Raw genomic sequence first — 17606 nt, forward strand, 5'->3', positions numbered from 1 at the left:
CAAGAGGAAAAGGAGAAAGTTGACTACCAACTATAAGCATCCCTTTTTCTGTTTCCTGGTCTGTCAGATAGAGGCAAGGAGTTTCCTGCTACTATACTTCCCCTGCCATGATGGACTAGATTCCCTGAACCACGAGATGAAATAAATCCTTGTTCCCATAAGTTGCTCTGCTATATATTTTGCCACAGCAACGAGGGAAGTATAACATAAGATTATAAGATTAGCACAACAATCTTCCACAAATAGTCTACGCTTCTCATTTATCTACATCTTTATTTTTTTACCCAGCATCCAGACTGATCATTTTAAGGCATGGATGAAATCGTGTTATGCTACCCCCAAGTTCTACCAAGACTCCTCATTTCACTCAGAAGTCCTGACTGGCAACCAGAGCCTGGTTCATGTCCTGACCTCTTCTGCAGTTCTTCCATGGCTCATGTTACTCAGCTCACAGGCTCCTATGCTGCTCCTTCCCCCTCCCCCGCAGTCATCACTCCTCCTTTCCCGAGCAAGGCCCCTGGGATCTCTGTACTCAGTCTCTAATCTCCTCAACCCCATCCTCTTGATTTAGCATCTTCATTTCTTGTTCATGTCTGAGTCCTAGGCAGACCAGCAGAGGGGCTCCATCCATTCAGGTACCCAGCTGCCTTCCATTAAAGGCTCTTGCCTCACCTAGTTCCTTTGGAGATATTTCTGTTAGGTCAATGGGTATCAGCAGGAGAGGATAAAGACAATGAAGATGGAGGAGGTGGCCTTGCCTAAGATGTAATACCCACTGGAGACTGGCCACATGGACCTGACTGCAGGAGGATGAGCTACATGAGTTACACACCTTGGCAGAAAGGAAAACATGGTTTTGTGACCACTTTGCTCATCATGTATCCCAACACAGTCAACTCCTCCCACAGCAGACACAGGATGGAAGATCCGCCATCCATTTAGTCAGTGCATCTAAGACTGTGTGTATGGCACTGTCTTCCTCAGGACCATATGCAACTCCTAGTGATGCTATCTATGACCTGAAAGGTTACCTGCACCTTCCCCGACTCCCAAGATACACTGGGGGACAAAAACAGGAACTTTGTGCTTGGTCTTTGTCTTTCCCTCCAGTTTTGGTTTCTTTGTTTTGACAAGGTATCATGCAGACCAGACTGGCCTCAAATTTACTATTCTACTACCCCAGTGCTGGGATTAGAGCTTCGCACTACCACACCTGGCTGTGAGTCTCTTCTTTCCCCCAATATCCCTGTGGGCAAGTGTGCTACGGCACATCCTCTTCTGAAGATAAACAACCTTTATAACACACCACCTATCCCTGCCCCTTACTGGCATCAGAACAAGTTCTGGGTTGTCTAAAGTGATTGTCTAGCTCAAATAATAAAAGGTCTTTTCAGTTCAGGCTCATGGATTCGTTGCCAACATGACTCCCTAGAAACACAGTGGTCCTTTGATCTACTTGTTCCCCATTAGTTCTGCGGCCAGGAACTAGTTCTTTCCTGGGCTGACGTATTTTTCACGGTTCTCACTTTCAACTAACAGGAGCCACCGAGGAGCCACATGAAACAAGGTCCTGACTTGTCTGCACAACAGAATCTCGTGGGGCACTGTGAGAACGGTCCTCATGTAGATTCCATGGGCCTCAACCCTTCACTCAGAAGCTCTACAGATGGCCCTTTGTCTTTTCAACGGCGTAAGTCTACTAGGCTTTATAAATACACTCATCTCTTACTCGACACCATCTAAGACAGCCTCTTTCTCCTTACACCACCCCGGTTGTCAGGGCTTTCTCGATTTTCTCTTACTCTTTACTTACAAACCAGTCAATCCTTTCCGAAGCCATCTCTTTCCTGCAATACCTTATACTGTCAACAGAGTCACACTGTGACCCTTTCCAACGCTGGGTTTAGTTGGTATGAAGCTACTTTCAAGTACCCCTAATGACAAATTTACCAATTTGGTTACAGTTATGTCACATGATTTCTTTCTACTCCATCACTTGACTTATCCGTTCATTGGTGTCTCAAGCCAACACCACACCCTTTTTTTTTTTATTTTGTTTTGTTTTATTTTTTCGAGACAGGGTTTTTCTGTGTAGCTCTGGCTATCCTGGAACCCACTCTGTAGACCAGGCTGGCCTCAAACTCACAGAGATACACCTGCCTCTGCTTTCTGAGTGCTAGGATTAAAGGCATGAACACCACACACTTTTAAGGTTTTACTAGTTATGCACTCCTAGTACTAAGTACTATGGAATGAAAACTTTATTTAAAACAATAGTTCCCTTCCCAGCTACTAGCAGTTAAGAGCACTGACTGCTCTTCCGGAGGACCCAGGTTCAATTCCCAGCACCCACATGGCAGCTCACAATAGTATGAAGATTCAGTTCCAGGGGATCTGACCCCTTCACACCAATGCACATAAAATAAAGTTAAATAAACCATAAAATATTATTTTTTAAAATTACTGGAGGGGTTTTCATTTTAAAAAATTTTTTTAAATGACCTTAAACCAAAACACAGCGCTGGAATGCACAAGTGGACAGTGAACAAGGTTTTGTAGTTAGCTCTGACTGAGACAGATACGACCGTGTTCCTAACACAGCATCACATGTTCTGGCAATACAGTCAAGTGTGCACAGGGGCGGACACTTGGTATTTTTCTTTCCCTTCTGTTGGTTTATTTATTTTTCCTTGGTTGAATTCTAGGAAAAATAAAGGGGTGAGGAAACCCAGTTATTAAGGTCTTTTAATATCTGTAGTCCAGTAGGTACCAGGGTAAGACCCCAGGTCTGGAGCCATACGTCTGGCTCTGTGTACTCTTCTACAAGTTAGTTAAACAAGTGAACAACAAAATTAGAAATAAATCAAAAGATGTGAAGAAAAATACTTAATAAGATCATATTGCATGATTTACAAACACACCAGAAAGAGCAGATGTCAATCTCAACTCAAATGTTGGTTTTTGCTTGTTTTATTTGCTTTGTTTCAAGACAGGATCTCACTATGCAGACCAGGCTGCAACTCAGAGATGTTTCTGCTTTGCCCCCTCAGTACTGGGGATAAAGGTGTGCACCACCGTGCTTGGCCATCACCCAAGTACTATTTAAAAGCTACTTTGGAAGGTAAGAAGAGCAATGTGGCAATGGTTATAAAACACAGTCTCTCCCCAATCTAAAGGATAAACATACGTGACTCCGGGGCTACATGCCACTTTTTCTGCAGCATATAAACACATCAGCCTGCGAGGGAAACTGCTCAAAGAAGGGCTTTAAACCCAACTGAAGGCTCAAGGGAATAATCTCTAGGAAGATCCCCTTGGTGTAATTTTTCAGATCAGAAGAAATTTACTTTTTTACTTTGCAAAGGGCCATCTTAAATGCAGCTAACACCTGTACCTCAGTCTGCTTTTAAAGTCCAGGGAGGAACAGCAATGCAACTGCAACCCCAGCAGCCATGCGGACATGAAGATTTCCCGACACCACATCCGTATTGGGCAGGACACATGCAGGCCACTAGACCAAGTACTCTTACTGTTACATACAAACCAGGTAAATAGTTGAGAGTACACAATCAGAGACAAGCAGTTAGTTACCCAAGAGGAATGCTCCTTCATCTGGTGCTGGTTGCTGTGAGTGCCACTGGCATGGCCTCGCCAAAAGCAGTTCTGGCAGAGCTGATAATTGTGGCACTGCTGGCATCGGTACCGGAAGCCCATCATGCTCTCGCAGTGACAGTAGGAGCACTCCACAGGATGGAAAACTGGTGACCAGGAAGAAGAGGGAACAGGGGACAAAATAATGTCAACATCGAGGAAAACAAAATCTGGCCAGTTGGTAAGTTCTGGTTTCACTGAAAGTATGTCTCAAAAGATAATGAAAGACACCCAATGTCCTCCACATGCTAAATGTACACACAAATACTACACACAAACAAACAAGAAATAAATAAGTAAAAATAAAGGGGAAAAAGGTCCAGAATTAAATTTTATCTTAGCAATGTTTTAATGACCCAAATTTGACTAGAGTTTTGGTGGCCAATACTGCAGACTTTCCAACTTTCTAAAGCTACGATTCTGATAAACCAAAAGGGGTGAAAAAAAGAAATTCCTGACCACATTGGGTAAACACAAGCAATCTCAGGGTGAAAAAAAAATGTGCCCATACCAATCAGGTTTTCTTATTCCTCAGAATCCTATGTAAGTGACAAGACTCCTGCTTTTGTTATGAAATAAATACTCTCCTCCCGAAAACAAAAGCCACAAGTTCAAAGGATGACGTGCCAACAAACGTCAATTTCAATTTTTCACAATAATAGCTCAGAATACCGCAAACTGCTTCCTCCTCCCTGCGACCTAAGGGACAAAGGATCAAGCCATGCTCACCATTCTCAACATGGGCAAGCCTGTGCATGAGAGGTAGCCAGACAAGGCACTGGGGAGGAGGATCGGCCATCATGGTGTCTAAAAACATATTCAGCATTATCTTCTTCTGTGAAGAGAAAAAAAACAAAGATACTTTATATCTTGCAAGTGTCTTTAAACCTCTAGATTAATTTAAGATTCTCCCACCCAAGTAGGAATAAACTGCATCTAAGATTTTACAGCAAAATATTTTACATTATCACACTCACAATTACACACATTTTAATATATGCACACTACTTCTATTGAAAATGCATCTCTACAGGCATGATTCCGCCTCTAAAAGTAGCTGTTAGGTGTCTTGACCTCCTCCACTGAGAGTAAGAAAAAGGAACAAAGCATTTAAATGGCTGGTCACGTCCAACCCAAGTCAGAGACAGCCAGAGCCCAGTGTTCTTCCAATCACCAGTCCTGTTGTCCTGTGAAGGAGACAGACATCATATTCCTGCTAATAAAACATCTACAGCAACAGAAACTAAGGATGCCTGGTTAGGAGCCATATTTTCAGCATTCTCAGCAGTGTCTGGTACACAGTTGGCATTTAATAAATAACTGCTGGGTAGCTGGACAGATGGCTTCACATACATACAGGCAAAACACCCATACACATAAAATAATAAAAATAAAATAAATAACAAGTAACCGTTGGAATAAATAACAAAGCAAGGTAAGATACATAAATCTGCACTCCTTCTCCCACTAGGCTGCATTTTTCTCTTTCAACAGATAGCTGCCACCATGTGGACCATTGATAGCATTATGCTCCACACAGACAACCAGAAAACAGTCTGAAGACAAGATAAAAGTACAGTTATATGATACAGACAGAAAAAATTTGAAGCAATATTTCCAATTAATAAATTTTCTTTTTATTTCTTCTAAGCCACAAAAATACCCATCCAGTTCTAAAGGGAGAGGAAAAGGGACTGGACGCAGTGTCATGCAACGTAACAGGAAGCCTGCTGTGATAACAGACACTTGTAGGGTCACATCAAACAGCACTCGGAGGGACAGCAGAAATCCAGGAGGGGTGACAACACCTATAATTCCAGCAGCTGGAAGTCTGAGGCAGGAGGATCACAAGTTCCACGTCAGCCTGATCCCTAAGACGAGACCCAGTCTCAAATAAAGCAAGGGTTAGTGAGATGGCTCTTCAGGGAAGGCGCTCCTCCAGCAAGCTCGGAGACCTGAGTTTGATACCAGAACTCATGTGAAGTGAAAGGAGAGAACCAGAGCTGTACTCCGACCTCTATGAACGCCATGGCATGGGCAAGCATTCCTGCACGTGCGCACACACACGCACACACAGACATACACACACAATTTTTTAAAAAGAAAAAAACAGAGAGCAGCACACAGAAGCTATACGACCCTGAAGGAGATTTTCTGAGCCCTGCTCCAGCAATGTGAAGATGATAGAGACTGGAAGTATAGCTAGGCGATACAGCACCTGTCTAAATGTGTAAGGTCCTGAGTGTGATCTTCAGCACCAGAATTAAAAAAAAAAGAAACTGCACATGAAGACGGGGTACAGGAGTAGGTAGGGCAAAGCAAAAAAAAAAAAAAAAAAAAAAAAGACACAATTTCATCCTACTTTCTCCCAAGCAAGAAGTGGTGACCCCAGGGAGCTTAAGACAGAAGAGGCCAGGATCGTCCACTGTGGCATCTGCCCACAGGACTCCACTCCTGTCACACCAAATACAAAAGCACACATTTCACTCCTGGGCCTTTTGGCAACTATGAATATCTTGACTCCAGAATACATTAACTGGAAGTCACTCTGACTGAGGACATATATCTCTGAAGAAGAAACTAGAAGATAAATAGAAAAGGAAGGCAAAGTTGAGGCCAAGTGGGAAAGAAAAAGTGGCTCGCACTGAAGGGAAGACAGGCCTAGGGCATCAAGGTGGGGCGTGAAGAAGCAGAAATGAGCAAGGGGCGTCATTCCCACAGCCTCTCCACCCCACTGCACACTGCTGGCCAGTAAAAAGAGAAGTGTGCTCAGAAACCCCACAAAAATGTTATCCAGTGCACACTCTCTCTAAGACACACAAGTTTCTGCTGTCTCTGAGACCCAGGTAGATCTGGGAGGAATAAAGAGACAACATTGAAAAGTGAAAAGGACCCAATATGGCTGAGGGGCCAGATACAGAAACACTTCTACAATAGACGTGGGAAAAACAACAACAACCAAAATTAAGCCCAAAGCATGTTTCAGGTAACTGTGGTAGTTACTGGGATGCATACTTGCAATCCCAGTTCATGGCCAGCCTGGCCTTCATAGAAAGACCCGGTCACCAAAAGGTGTTCAGCTAGCAAAGCTACTTACCATACAGGCTTGGCAGCTTTAGTTCAATCCCTGAATCCCAGGTAGGGCTAACAAAACTTAAAATGTATCTTATCCTCTATTGCAAATTTAATGTTTACAATTCTGTATTGTTATATATTTGTTAACTATCACATTTTTACAAACTCACTCATAATAGTAATGCTATTTTCCCCAAAGTTTTGATTTACCATATTTTTAATTGTCAATATCAAATATGTATTTTTGATATCTAGCAGACCCTCATAAATACACACAATTCGCTTCCCCAGGTCATAAAAGTTCACAAAAAGCCAGAGGAATAAACTCTCAAGAGTACAGTCCTGGCGCTCTGCTCTGCCTCACACCAGGCCTGTGATGAGGTGTACACTTAATAGTTCTAGGTTGGGCCGGGCGGTGGTAGTGCATGCCTTTAATCCCAGCACTCAGGAGGCAGAGGCAGGCCGATCTCTGTGAGTTCGAGGCCAGACTGGCCTATAAGAACTAGTTCCAGGACAGGTTCCAAAGCTACAGAGAAACCCTGTCTCAAAAACAACAACAACAACAACAACAAAATAGTTCTAGGTTGGTTTTGCCTCTCAAGGCTCAGAAAGTAGCTCTCAAAGCATGGCCAGGACACCCCTGAGAGGTGTTTAAGCATTTATTGTCAGGGAGTCCACAGAGCAAAATCATCTCCATCCTCCTTAGAGTATCACTGTCTTTCAGTCTTGTTCTCTCGTGAGAGAACTATGGACTTTCCAGACGACACATGACAGAGCCATAATTACCTGCAAAGGATACTAAGAGAATCCCCTTTCAAGTTATGTAGCAGTATGAGGCAAATACAAATAATTTTTATTTTATTTTTATTTGATGTGCATTGGTGCTTTTCCTGAATGCATGTCTATATGAGGGTGTTGGGTTCCCTGGAGTTACAGGCAACTGTGAGCTGTCATATGGGTGCTAGGAATTGGACCCAGCTCCTCTGGAAGAGAAGCCAGAGCTCTTAACCACTGAGCCATCTCTGCACTCTCTACAAATAATATTTTTCACCCAACATTAGGCTTTTTGTTCTGCACAAGGTCTTCGAATTTTAATCACTTCACTGATACACTAAGCAAAAACAACACAGTTATAATTCCGGCTGGGAAAACACTGGCTATCTCCATTGTTGAATGTAATCTCATTATTCTTTTTCCTAAAAATGAATTTCTGTTCATCATCACCTGTTATCCTAATCCTTGATATTAACAACTACTATTCTATTTCATTTTCACATCCCTGCTTTCTCAAAAATCTAGCGTCACTAAAAACATTTAAATAACAAATAAAATAATTTAGCAATAGATTCTCATTGCTACAATTTCCAACTTCATCATTTCCAATTAAGTACTTTGTAATTTCTGTTGTTTAATATGTAAATATTTCACACCCATTGAGTTTATAACTTAAGAAATTTTTGATATGGCACTTTTATGAGTTTTTGGAGGAAAATATTACCCGTATTTATTTATTATTATGTGTACAAGGGCAGAGGAAAGGTCTGTGGAGTCAGTCCTCTCCTTCCGTCTCTTACACAGACTCTGGGGACTGAACTCAGGTTGCCAGGCTAAGGTGGCAAGTGTTTTACCAGCTGAGCCATTTTGATGGCTCCCAAAACATTTTTAAGCTAACTGCAAGCTGGCTTTAACAACTGCGTAGAGTTGAAGGCATATTTAGGCTGGCAGAAGCTAACATACGTCAACTTGAGTTGTGGAACCAATGCTAAAAGGCAGCCTTCCATTACTATGGGACACGGAACTTGTCCATCACAGATTTGGACTTTAAACATCAGAACAACCTGAAAGCTGAGGATATGGTTCAATAGTGGAGTGCAGGAGACCTGGGTTCAATCTTTTCCCCTCACTTAAAGATTGATTGATTGACTGATTGATTGATTGATTGTGTATGCAGTGTTCTGCTTGCATGTATGCCTGTAGGTCAAAAGAGGATGCCATATCTCATTACAGAGGGTTGTGAACCACCATGTGGTTGCTGGGAATTGAACTCAGGACCTCTGGAAGAACAGTCGGTGCTCTTAACCAATAAGCCATCTCTCTGGCCCTGGGTTCAATTTTCAATACCACAAAAACAAAACAAAAGCGGAAAAAAACAGTATTTTGTAATGACACAACTGTAGAGGCTAGCATACTTATAGAGATTTTTTTATCATAGCTGCAAGAAGTGTCATAAAAAATGCTTTAAAAAGTCTGAAATACTATATTTTCCACATTGTAATAATTACTTCGCTTTAGAAACTAATGGAGTGATATGAATAGAAATGAAGGTGTAAAAACAGCCATAAATTTTAATCAGTCAGAACTCAAACCAAGGGCTGGAGAAATGGCTCAGAGGTTAAGAGCACTGACTGCTCTTCCAGAGGTCCTGAGTTCAATTCCCAGCAACCACATGATGGCTCACAACCATCTGTAATGAGATCTGGCGCCCTCTTCTGGCGTATGGGCATACATGGAATGTTGTATACATAATAAATCTTTAAAAAAAAAAACAGGCTGGCCAATGGTGGCACACACCTTTCATCCCAGCACTCAGGAGGCTGTGAGTTCGAAGCCAGCCTGGTCTATAGCATGAGTTCTAGGACAGGCTCAAAGCTGTACAGAGAAACCCTGTCTCAAAAAAAAAAAAAGAACTCAAACCAAAAATACTAATTTTCTCATTTATACATGATTTTAAGCCATTATTTAAATATTTAGTAAGCACGGCTCATTTCCAGGCATGGTATTGCTTATCACTGGAGATACAAAGCTGGAGACTGATGTCCCTCCCTCAGGCACCCTGAGTTATATAAAACACGCCATGGGAATGCAGAATATTGAAGGATTCAGAGATCAAAGAAGAGTGGACATGAAACCAGAGGCCTCTGTGGGAGGGAGACTTGCACTTCACTGGAGGCTAACAAACACACAAAGACAAGAACCTTGCTTGGTTTCACTCACCCAAATGCAGGTTAATCCAAACAAGAGAACTGCAAACGAAAGCTGCAGAGACCAAGCAGGACACTGGCAAGCGCGTCCAGGGAGCAGTCGTAGCTTGGTGGCAGGGTTTGTACCAGGAATGCCCGTGGAAAAGACAGGCAAAGGGTGGGATGGCAGGGGGCCAAGAGCGCACACTAGGATCCATATCAGAGGTACAAAGCAATCCATAAAGGTTTTTATTTTTGTTTTCCAAAAGAGGAGAGATATTTTGAGACAACCTCTCTTTTTCAGCTAAGGCTCACCATACTCAGCTAGATTAGCTGGCAGGCGAGCCCAGAAGTTCCTCCTGTCTCTCTGCCTCCCCAGTGCTGAGATCCCAAGCACATTACAATCAAACCCATATGTTTTTACATGAATTCTGAGAATCAAACTTGGGAGCTTCATTCTGGCAAGACACGCTCTTTACCAACTGAGCCATTTCTCCAGCTTACAGCTGTATTTAGAAAATGATTTCACACCAAACTTCCTTATGATTAAACAGCCTTCTTCAGATGACCACTGATCCACTAAAGACCAGCAAGCCAAGGTTCTAAGTAACATTTCCTGCTTTCCATAAAGCCTAGAAAACTACAAAGCAGCAGTGTAGGAACAGTACCCAGGTCTAAGAGAATGCCCGCTAGACTATGCTACCAGCGAACAACCCAGGAGTCCAAGATGGAGCCCTGAACCCTGCCCAGAGCCCCAGGCAGGTATGCATGGCGAACACAGCTGGATCTGTTTCCACACCTAGAGATAACCGAGTAGGGGGCTTTCACATAGGAAACAGGCAGCAGGCACTAACAAACTCAATAAAGAGAACTGAGGAGCCACCTGTCATCACTAAGGACTCATTTAATAATACATTCTGCTCTGCAAACCCAACTAGAACAAAACTTCACTTCTAGGTCTCTGCAATTTTGCTCAGTCTAATTAATGGTAGTGAGACAGGTCTCATTACTATGGCCTCGATCATAATAAAGCCCATTTTATACACTCTATTTCATCTGATCTAAGATGCGCTTGGAAGATCACTTCTAAGGTACATCATTATATATATTTTTCTACCACTAAGGAAGAAAAATTTTTAGCCAATTAAACTGATTCAATGGCTTAATTAGCTGCAGTTCCTCATTACATGTGAGTAGTCACACCCAGCTCTTAACGAAGTGAAATGTCTTTCATCTACTCAAAAGGATTCAGTAGTTTTCGCTACCTTCAAATGCACTGCTTGAGGTGACAAGAAATTATATTGCGTGCTTTGGTCATTACCTATCCTGGCTGGTTTTATGTCAGCTTGACAGAAGCTAGTGAGTCGTCTGAAAGGAGAGAAACTTAATTGAGAAAAGGCCTCCATAAGATCCTGCCATAAGGCATTTTCTTATTAGTGATCAATGGGAGAAGTCCAACCCATCCCTGGGTTGGTGGTTCTGGGTTCTTGAAGGGAGCAGGTGAAGTAAGCCATGGGGAGCGCGCCAGTAAGCAGCACCCTCCATGGCTTCCGCATCAGCTCCTGGCTCCAGGTTCCTACCCTGTTTGAGTTCCTGCCCTGACTTCCTTCGATGATGAACAGCAAAATGGAAGTGTAAACCAAATAAGCCCTATTCTCTCCAAATTGCTTTTTTGTTATGGTGTTTCACTGAAGCAACAGAAACTTTGAGACATCACTAATATTTGGTAACAAAAAAATTATACTCTAGTTTCATTTCTTTGTAGATATAGTATCTTTAAGACAAGATACTATAAATATCTAATTGTTCCTTTGCAAAATAAATGTGATAATTATCCAATTTATTCTCCTCTGTTCTGTGTTCACATCTTCCTGTATTTGCAGTAACACAGGGCACAGTACATATTTTTGAGAACACTGAAATGACAACAGGTATAGAGCCCAAAGTGGATCTAACACAGTGGCAGTGTCAACATGAACAGTCCTGCCCAAGTTCTCACACATGCAGGAAATGACAACCTGTTACAACCATTGCCTACCCAAAAGAAACTAAGATACTATTGGTCATGTGACATAGCTCAACACCAGAGAAGAATGTGAAGATAAGTCCTTAGGGCAACAAAACAGTGCACTCATCTACAGAAATTACCCAGTTGAAGGGCTGCTGGGGGAAACCATGAAATCCCTTGATTAAAATGTGTACAGAGGGGAGCTGGAGAGATGGTTCAGTGGTTAAGAGCACTGACTGCTCTTCCAGAGGTCCTGAGTTCAATTCCCAGCAACCACATGGTGGCTCACAACCTTCTATAATGAGATCTGGTGCCCTCTTCTGGCATACAAACATACATGGAAGGAATGTTATATACATAATATATAAATCTTTAAAAAAATGTGTACAGAGTAAAACAAATATGCACATGCCCGGTAATTCTTGCCGAAATCTATTCATCGTCCAGGAAAGCAAGGTCAGAAAAATGTCTCTGAGTAGAAAGAAATTTGTTTTGGCATATAGGCAGAGGAGATTGGTTAGATAAAAAGTAGTTCCAGCCGGGCGGTGGTGGCGCACGCCTTTAATCCCAGCACTCGGGAGGCAGAGGCAGGCGGATCTCTGTGAGTTCGAGGCGAGCCTGGTCTACAAGAGCTAGTTCCAGGACAGGAACCAAATGCTACGGAGAAACCCTGTCTCGAAAAATCAAAAAAAAAAAAAAGTAGTTCCAATAGATAAAATAGTCTCACTATTTTGAAAACTTATCAACAAAAAATGTCACCCTTCTCTTCATATTCCCACCTCTTCTACGCATTGGCACGGTGTCTGCAGACACTGACAGCCATGCTGTATAATGTACCTTCTTTCCTTCCACCCTCCCTCCACTCTGATATTCACAGTCCCCTTCCCACACAGACGTCAGATCTAAAACCTCCAGTGGGGTAGACAACTCCCCAAGCTAAAGTCAGCACTAAGACCTAGAAAATAAGTAAGCAAACAAGGGGCAAATTTTCCAAAGAAAAAACTCAGTCTTCCTCCAAAACTTGGGAATCTAGAAAATTGGAGAGACCTTTAAATTCATTTCCTGTTTATTTTCAGTAACTTTTAAGCCTCTAAATTCAGCTTGTTTGTTTTTGTTTGTTTATGACCACTAAGAATCAGTCAAAAAAAACTTTTAAGGCTTACATCCTACACTTCGTTCCCTCTTCATAAGGGAAACAATTTCCTATAAGGATCAGTCCTATCTAACTGAATCATAATTTCATAACCTTGTACTTCAGCAGGAGGAAGTGTTATCACTGCCCTGTCACCTGCAGCTACAGTTCCATCATCACATTGCTGCAGAAAGGGAAGCAGCTCATGGATCTCTTCAGGCACACCCAGTCTGTGCCCAACACATCTGTAGAGACCGTGTCAAGGTGCAATGTGTAAAAGCTGGACATCCACTCTTTCTGTAATGGTAAAAATAAAACGGCCCCGTGGGCCATGAGGGGCAGCGGATCCTAGGCAGGGAGCCGTGTGGGGGGGTGAGAGACCAAGACAGATAGGCACCCCATGCAGAGTGAGGTTGGATATTTATTTACTGGGTTATGGAAGGGAAGAGGAGAAGAAGAGGAAGGGAGGGAGAAGGGGGAAGAGGAAAAAGAGGCAGAGAGAGAGAAAGGGGGGAGTGGAGGGAGAGGAGCCACAGCAGCAGCTACCTCTTTGGGGGAGAGAGAGAAAGGAAGGAACTCAGGCTGGAATCAGAAGGAAGATCTGCCTGCCTCAGTGGGGGGGGGGGGGGGGGAGGAGTTAAGATTAGGGAAAAAAACTAGGACCAGGGAATTGAGAAGAATCTGACCTGTTTAAGGTGGATCCTTCAATTCAGCTCCCTGGAACTCACAAGAATTATTTGGGTTTGTGAAACATAAGTTTTAAACAGTAGTATATTTATATCAGAATGACTGTGACTAATATTTTTACATAATGCAAAGTATTTTTAAAGGCAGTGTGAGAGAGAAATTTGATAGCGTGCACTGGTCCTCACACCTTTATAACTTACAGGTACACACCTTAATAACCTGTATTTGTATTTTGCTGAAATTTGTTTGGTGAGGTTGTCTTTTTAAAATGACAAATCCTCTCAGCTGTCAAACTACAGCAGAGATCTTTGAGGAGGATAAAACTGGTGCTTGGGACTCGGCCAAGATCTCTCGGTGTTCCTTCCACCCGCAGATGGGCCAGCTGAGAAAACGTGGAACCCTGGGCTCAGGAACCAGGTTTCTTTACAACAGCTCTGTGTTGTATCTGCCCGAACACTGACCTCCACACACACCAGCAGCTTTGGTGGTGAGTTTTCCCCTTCCAGTCAGCCAACCACAGCCTTCACGGCTACTGTTGAGCCCTTCGCTGACATTCATCTCTGGTTGTTTCCCATAGCTAAAAACGTGACTGGACAACCCAGGGTTGGTCCTCCTGCGCTAGCACTGCACACGCTGTGTGGTGCATTTGATTTGGGGCCCAGGGTCCCTCAGATTTTTTTTTCTCCTTTCCTTTCTGATGGACCACTCGTAAGTGGTCCCCTCCGTGAGAGACCACTTGGAGCGGCCTCTAGCCTCTCTGGCTCCAACACCCGGCCTGCAGAGAGGAGACGTCTTCCTATAGGCTTTCCAGTGTCACAGTCGTTTCACACCCCACCTATAGAGAGGGGACGCTCTTCTATAGGACCTGTGGTGTTTTCACGTTTTCAGTTATGGTATAAACCCTCAAACAGTCACCTGCCTGTAAATGTTCCACCGGTGTCCTGCTGGCTCTGCCTTTCCTCAAACGCTACCTGCCACCTCTACCACGGCCGACAAGATTGGTCAGATCCACGAGACAGCTGTTTTCAATTCCAGCCTTTGTTCCCCACTGCAGCTTCTGGTGCAGCAGCCCCGCATCAGGACAGATCACGCCTCTAGGTGTCTCTTGTTATTAGGTTTAAAGCTCCTACGGCTCAAAAAATGTGGCTTTTCCATACAACACGTGACCGCTGCCATTTTGACTGAGGTCAGGTGACCTTACCACCATCTTATATTTTTGGTTGTGAGCCTAGCCTTTAACGGCTGAGACATCTCTCCAGCCTGACCTTACCACCATCTTAATTGAGGTTAGATAACCTTACCGCCGTCTTAACTGATGGCCAGGTCAGGTGACCAAGTCTTGCCATCTTTACTGAGGTATTCCTTGCCTGGTTCCCCGTGCTGACTCTGGTGCATGTGTGTTTTGTGCAGTGGCATGCCTCCTTTGGTAGGGCCCACCAAAGCATCCACTTCGCCTAATTCCTGTTCAGTGTGTGTGTGTGTGTGTGTGTGTGTAACTTACATGCACCTATGTTTACTGTTAAATGTTATAATTGTCTGTTCATTGTAGCTCATTCCAAACTACAAAGCAGTAAGTCTCATGTTTTAAACTGGTATGTACTTTTAAGTCTCTTACAAAAATACTTTATATTTAATCCAACCCTGCTTTACCTGTTAAGTTGAGAGCCGGTACAGTCAAGCTCAGACCCAGCTCTCTAGGCAGATTCTGTACTTTAGGTATAACTCATCTATCTATACCTGATAAACAGCCCTCAACTGCTCAGAGATCTGGGGAATATGGCATTTAAATATTTAATTATTAAAAGACTTTTCATAACAAAAAGAGACAGGTTGGCTCCTAACAGCACTCTACTTCTTCCAAAGAAGACAGAAGACAAATGGGCACAGAACAATGTCCATCTGCAATTTGCTACAACTGCCAAGCACTGACCACTGGGAAAAACTGCCTTTCATCTAAACTGAAGATCTCCAGTGGACAGAATCGCTGGAATCGACAGCCTAGATGCTCAGGTCAAGGTAGGCTTGTCTTCCTATAGACTTCTTAGCCCACAGGATCTTCTGGAGCCTGGCAGGCTCTGTGTAAACAGCAAAAGGCAAATACGACCCTCAGTGACCATGGACGACCCTGAGGAGTAACTCTAGGTGCCAACCAAGTCAGTTCTCTGTCACTTTTTAATCAGTAACTCAAGTAAAATTTTATCCTTCTCAAAGGTCTCTGATGTAGTTTGACAGCTGAAAGATTTTTTTGGTTTAAAAGGACAGCCTCACCAAACAAATTTCAGTAAAACACAAATACAAGTTATAAAGATGTGAGGACAAGTGCACACTATCAAATTTCTCTTTCATGCTGCTTTTCATAGTCTTAAAGATACTTTTCATTGTGCAAAAACATCTGTCGCAGTCATTCTGACATAAATTTGCTACTGTCTATATAATGCATGTGTCTAAATTATGGTTATTTGGGGGAGGGGTGGTGGTTTGGAGACAGGGTCTCTCTACATAGCCCTGGCTGTCCTGGAACTCACTGTGTAGCCCAGGCTGGCCTCTAATTCACAGAGGTCCACCTGCCTCTGCATCCCAGGGGCTGGGATTAAAGGCATGTACCACCACTTCCAGCTGATTTTATTTTTGAGGAATCTGAAGCAGGTGAAAAATCAATAAGCAGGCTGTGTGCTCAGGCGTCTCACAATGAGCACTTCTAAGGTAATCTACAGAAACCTTGTAGTATTCTTTGAATTAGCAATTACAATTTATAAAGCTCCTTCAACAGTCTCAATTATGACTCCAATATCAGATTCTTGTCATAGTCTTTAAATCACAATTAAGTCAAAGAATACTTTAGGGTTAATACCCGTCACCCACTTGAAAAATACTATTCTTCACTGGTACTTTATTATAAACTTCTCTCCTTGATCCTGCCAGCATTTTACTCAAAAGCAGCATTCCAAAACTAAATGAGGGTCCAACCTGGCCTCGGGAAGCATCTCATGTAAGAGCCATGTGCATATCGCCTTTAAGACAGCTCTGAAGTGCTGTGTGGGCAGCCAGCTGCGGAAACAGCGTTTGGAGCAACAGCTGCAGGCAGCGGCAGGAAGGCACGCTAGCCCAGGAGAGCCATCTGTGGGCCTGGTATCCTGTCATCACTGCCTTCACCCACGAAGGGGATTTAGCATCTGCAGGAGCTTAGAGAGCCTCCCTACGTTTGAAGATTATATTAGGGGGGTAATGCATGCTATGTCTTATTAGAACAGACTGAGAGTACAGATGCTTTTAATATGCTAAAAGCTGGTGCTGACTGCCACTTATACCAGTGACAGAAAACACAGTTGACAAAGGAAAGTTTGCGCAAGTTAGCGCGCACTCATACTTGGACATTTCCACGGCACTCCGTTCCAGTCGTGCATCTCAGAGGAAGGTCTGAGCAGGGAAGCCGTGCGTCTCAGCCCGCTCAGTTGTTAGCGTCTCCCTTTACTGGTGATACGACTGATGGCTGAGCCGAAGTCACGTCTCCTGTCGGGTATAGTTTTCCATAAAGCTTTTCCAACCGCAAAACAGTTTTCCTTTGGTAATTGAGAAGTTATCTTCTGGGGGCTGGAGGTTAAGTGGTTAAAGGGACTAAGGACTCAGGTTCAATTCCTAGCACCCACGTGGCAACTCATAACTGTTGGTAACTCCAGTTCCAGGGGATCTGACACCTTCACGCAGACATCCATGAAGGCAAAACACCAACGCACACAAAATAAAACTAAACTTAAAAAAAAAAATGTTCTAGGAAGATAACTTTTTTCTATTGATTTTAAAACAGATTTTTTTCCCCTAATTTTCTATTTCTCCTTTCTACACACAGTATTACAGTTCTTTTATCTGTTCTCTACCTTGAGTTATCTACTCTATCCCCAGTCTCTGGGGCAGAGTTAAACTCTCAGGAACACACTCATCACTTATACCAACCTCTAAGTAAAAACCAGGAAAAGCAGCCAAACTCCTGACTATGCCATGAGCAAGCTCCATGCACTCTGCAGGAGCAGGTGAGCACCGTGCAGGAAGCAGTGACCAAAATGGCTACGGCTTTAAGTCAAAATCCCATACTTAC

At 43.2% G+C, this 17606-nt stretch overlaps 1 protein-coding gene across 9 annotated transcripts in view; it reads right to left on the reverse strand.

Moving 5' to 3' along the window:
* Positions 1–17606, reverse strand: part of LOC121439635 (dystrobrevin beta) — a 234448-nt gene that overhangs the window by 162460 nt on the left and 54382 nt on the right. For all 9 annotated transcript variants that reach the window (XM_041640172.1, XM_041640169.1, XM_041640167.1 and 6 more), the window contains 2 exons: positions 4381–4486; positions 3592–3758 (listed from right to left, as the gene is read on the reverse strand). In XM_041640172.1, the coding sequence (XP_041496106.1) occupies positions 3592–3758; positions 4381–4486 (273 nt within the window). The remainder of the gene's footprint in view (positions 1–3591; positions 3759–4380; positions 4487–17606) is intronic.

This window comes from Microtus oregoni, unplaced genomic scaffold, assembly GCF_018167655.1.
Source record: "Microtus oregoni isolate MIOR12 unplaced genomic scaffold, Mior012 000062F_ref0000492, whole genome shotgun sequence".
NCBI lineage: Eukaryota > Metazoa > Chordata > Mammalia > Rodentia > Cricetidae > Microtus > Microtus oregoni.